The sequence below is a fragment of the Grampus griseus genome (assembly GCF_964374135.1).
Source record: "Grampus griseus genome assembly, chromosome: X".
NCBI lineage: Eukaryota > Metazoa > Chordata > Mammalia > Artiodactyla > Delphinidae > Grampus > Grampus griseus.
In genome coordinates, this window is record NC_138999.1 from 24,421,527 (window position 1) to 24,424,277 (window position 2,751).

At 38.5% G+C, this 2,751-nt stretch overlaps 1 protein-coding gene across 1 annotated transcript; it reads right to left on the bottom strand.

Annotated features, from left to right (window-relative positions):
• Positions 1 to 271: 271 nt before the first annotated feature.
• LOC309839512 (UDP-N-acetylglucosamine transferase subunit ALG13-like) lies at positions 272 to 430 on the bottom strand (the record flags this gene model as incomplete). Its single annotated transcript, XM_082681274.1, has 1 exon — positions 272 to 430. One exon carries the CDS (start codon positions 428 to 430, stop codon positions 272 to 274), a length of 159 nt encoding a protein of 52 aa, XP_082537400.1.
• Between the last annotated feature and the right edge of the window lie 2,321 nt (positions 431 to 2,751).

The window sequence follows — 2,751 nt, forward strand, 5'->3', positions numbered from 1 at the left end:
CTACATATTTCTTTTACTAAAATATGAAGATTAGGGAAAAATCTAATAAATTTGTGAAATTGCATTTAGAATTTGGACCCAAATGCTAACATTCACACCATAAAATTTTCTACACATTCTACAGATGTAGGAGGCTTATTAATTCATATTATTCTACAAATATATACTCTATATTTAATTTGATTTAACCACATTCCATAAGTTGAATTTGAAGGGTGTTTTTAAAGTGTGGAGAGTTTAGTGTTTATTTTTGTAATCCAACAACTTTATCCTAAAATGCAGAAAATTTTTCTGGCTGGCCAGGAGGAAAACATTTCAGTGTTGAAAAGTCCATTGACTGTAACAGCCCAGGAAGCGTGCTGCAGGTACAGTAGAAGAGATGCCCATCTTTGTGTAGCTGCTTTGCCAATTCCAGCTGATGATTGTTCATCAACTTTTCATTTATAACCACTGTGAGCGGCTTTCTTTTTTCCAGACTCTCCAAACAGCTTCCTGCACCTGCGTGACTAATAACAAGATCTGCTTTCTCAAGGTCTTCTTTCAATGAATCCTTGTATCTGTAAACATCCAGAGTAAGTGACTCCGTACTGAGTGGTTCAGGTACCACCTTTCCTCTACCTATTTGTAGGACAAGTCGGCTGTAACGGAGGCTCTAGATTATCACGTCGTGAAAGAAATGGCCCCGCAAGAACTAGAACACCACGCAAAGACTCTGAAAAAGGTGTCGCAAACTAGGGAGGGAGAGCAAGGAACAGGGTCTGTCGTGACCCACAGCTGGGGTTGCGCGAACCACGAGCCCTGAGAAGGCGCGCTCGGGGGACGCCGTGCCGCGCGGGGATGCTGGCCGCGAGGGTGCCTGAGGCGGAGGTAAGGCACGGCAGCCGGGGCAGGGCCGGGGCAGGGCGCCCAGCAGAACCGGCCGGGGCTTGCTGGGCAGAGCCCAACGGAGTGTGACCACCGCGCGCGGCCCCGAGCGGGCCCGGGCGCGGGAGTATGCAACATATTTTAATCAGTAACGTATTTAATCATTTTGGTAGCATGTTTTTTTTCATAATTGCATGAACTTTCACGTCTTTATAATGCTGTTAACTTTTTGAAAATATTTTTAGTATCATTATGAAAATGTCACAAAGTGAAAATTGTTATTGCCTCCCACACCTATAATTTCTAAACATGGTTAAAATTACAATAACAGGATTTTCACTGATTTTGGATTATAGTCTCTAACAATTAAAACATAATTTCTATAATAAATGCATTTTATATCTGGAGTTGAATATTTTACAAGCATTCTTCTGTGATTTTATAGCAATGATGAAAATTTTAATTTTTTTTTGTCATTTAGAAACCCTCTGTCTGATTAACCATAAATCAACATGGGTCATTAGCCTGGAAATAAGGAGTACATCACGGATATCACTTACCTAATTCTAACCTGGTATTTCATAAGATTTCTCATGTTATTGTTAGAGGCAAGATGAAGGAACGTGGGCTGGATGAAAATACAGTTAAGTTGAATTTATAGTTGTTGAACAACCAGATCCAAGAGGTATCAATTCCTGGATTAGTCACCATGGAGAGAGATCTCTGGTGGTCTGTCCAGTGAACTCTGTTTTATCAGTGGGCTTGATGAATATATTGACAGAATTCATATTGGTTTACAGATTATGCAAAGTCCAATATAGGTAAAGACCAAAATAGTTTTTCAAATATTTTGATATGCTTGAAAAATAATTACAAACCAAAATGACAAAATTTTAACTGTACATAGGGGGAAAATACATCTTAACATTTAGGTTAAGGAGTTGCCATTGCTTTAACTGCAATGCAAGGTCATGTAGAAGGGCCTCAGGCAGAACTATATCCAAATACCTCTTTTTCCACATGCTACTGCCTTTGTGAACTTGTGAACTTAGGCAAGTGCTTAACTCTCTAAACTATCTATACAATAGGGAAAACAATTCCTGGTTGGCAAGGTTTTTAGAATAGAATTAGTAGTGTGCATGGTATGTAGTAAGCATTCACTGATGGTACTATAATTATTACTGTAATGCCAAAAATAAATCTAAACAAAACCAAAGGTAGTTAGACCCTAATTCAATGGAGGTGATGTATGCTGGCCTGAACACATCTGGAAAATTTTGCCCCATGCTAGACACTACACTTCAGAAGGAATCCTGGAGAAGATCCAGAGAAAATCTAGACTAATCCATTTACAAAAAGAACTTTTGAGGAAACTGGGTATTTCTGTCTTGAGAGGAAAGCCTAAAGAGATATGATAGCTGTCTCCAAATATTTTCAAGTATTATGTTGTGGAGGAAGTAGTATTTTTAGTCAGTGTTATTCCAAGAGGCAGAAGAAAGACCAATACTTGGAAGTTTTAAGAAAATTAATTTTGTTATGATCTGAGGACCCTCTCAACAATGACATCTGTTCACCAATGAAGCAGGCTGCTTCAACACACACCATGCTCCCCTTCTTTTAAATATCAGGGAACTTATAAATAAAATTCATTGTACAGCTGGGAGGGCATTTTTAGATGTGTTATATTACTTAAAACCTCTCATTAACCCTGTAAGTCATGTATTATCATTCTTTTCCCCATTTTTCAGATGACAGACTATGTTTGACTTGCCCCAAATCACACTGATAATAAGCGTCAGGTCCATATTCTCAGAGTCCAAAATCTGTGCTTATTTCAGAATATAAATGTAACTGAGGGATTCATAAGCTGGATGTGAATCTGTTAAA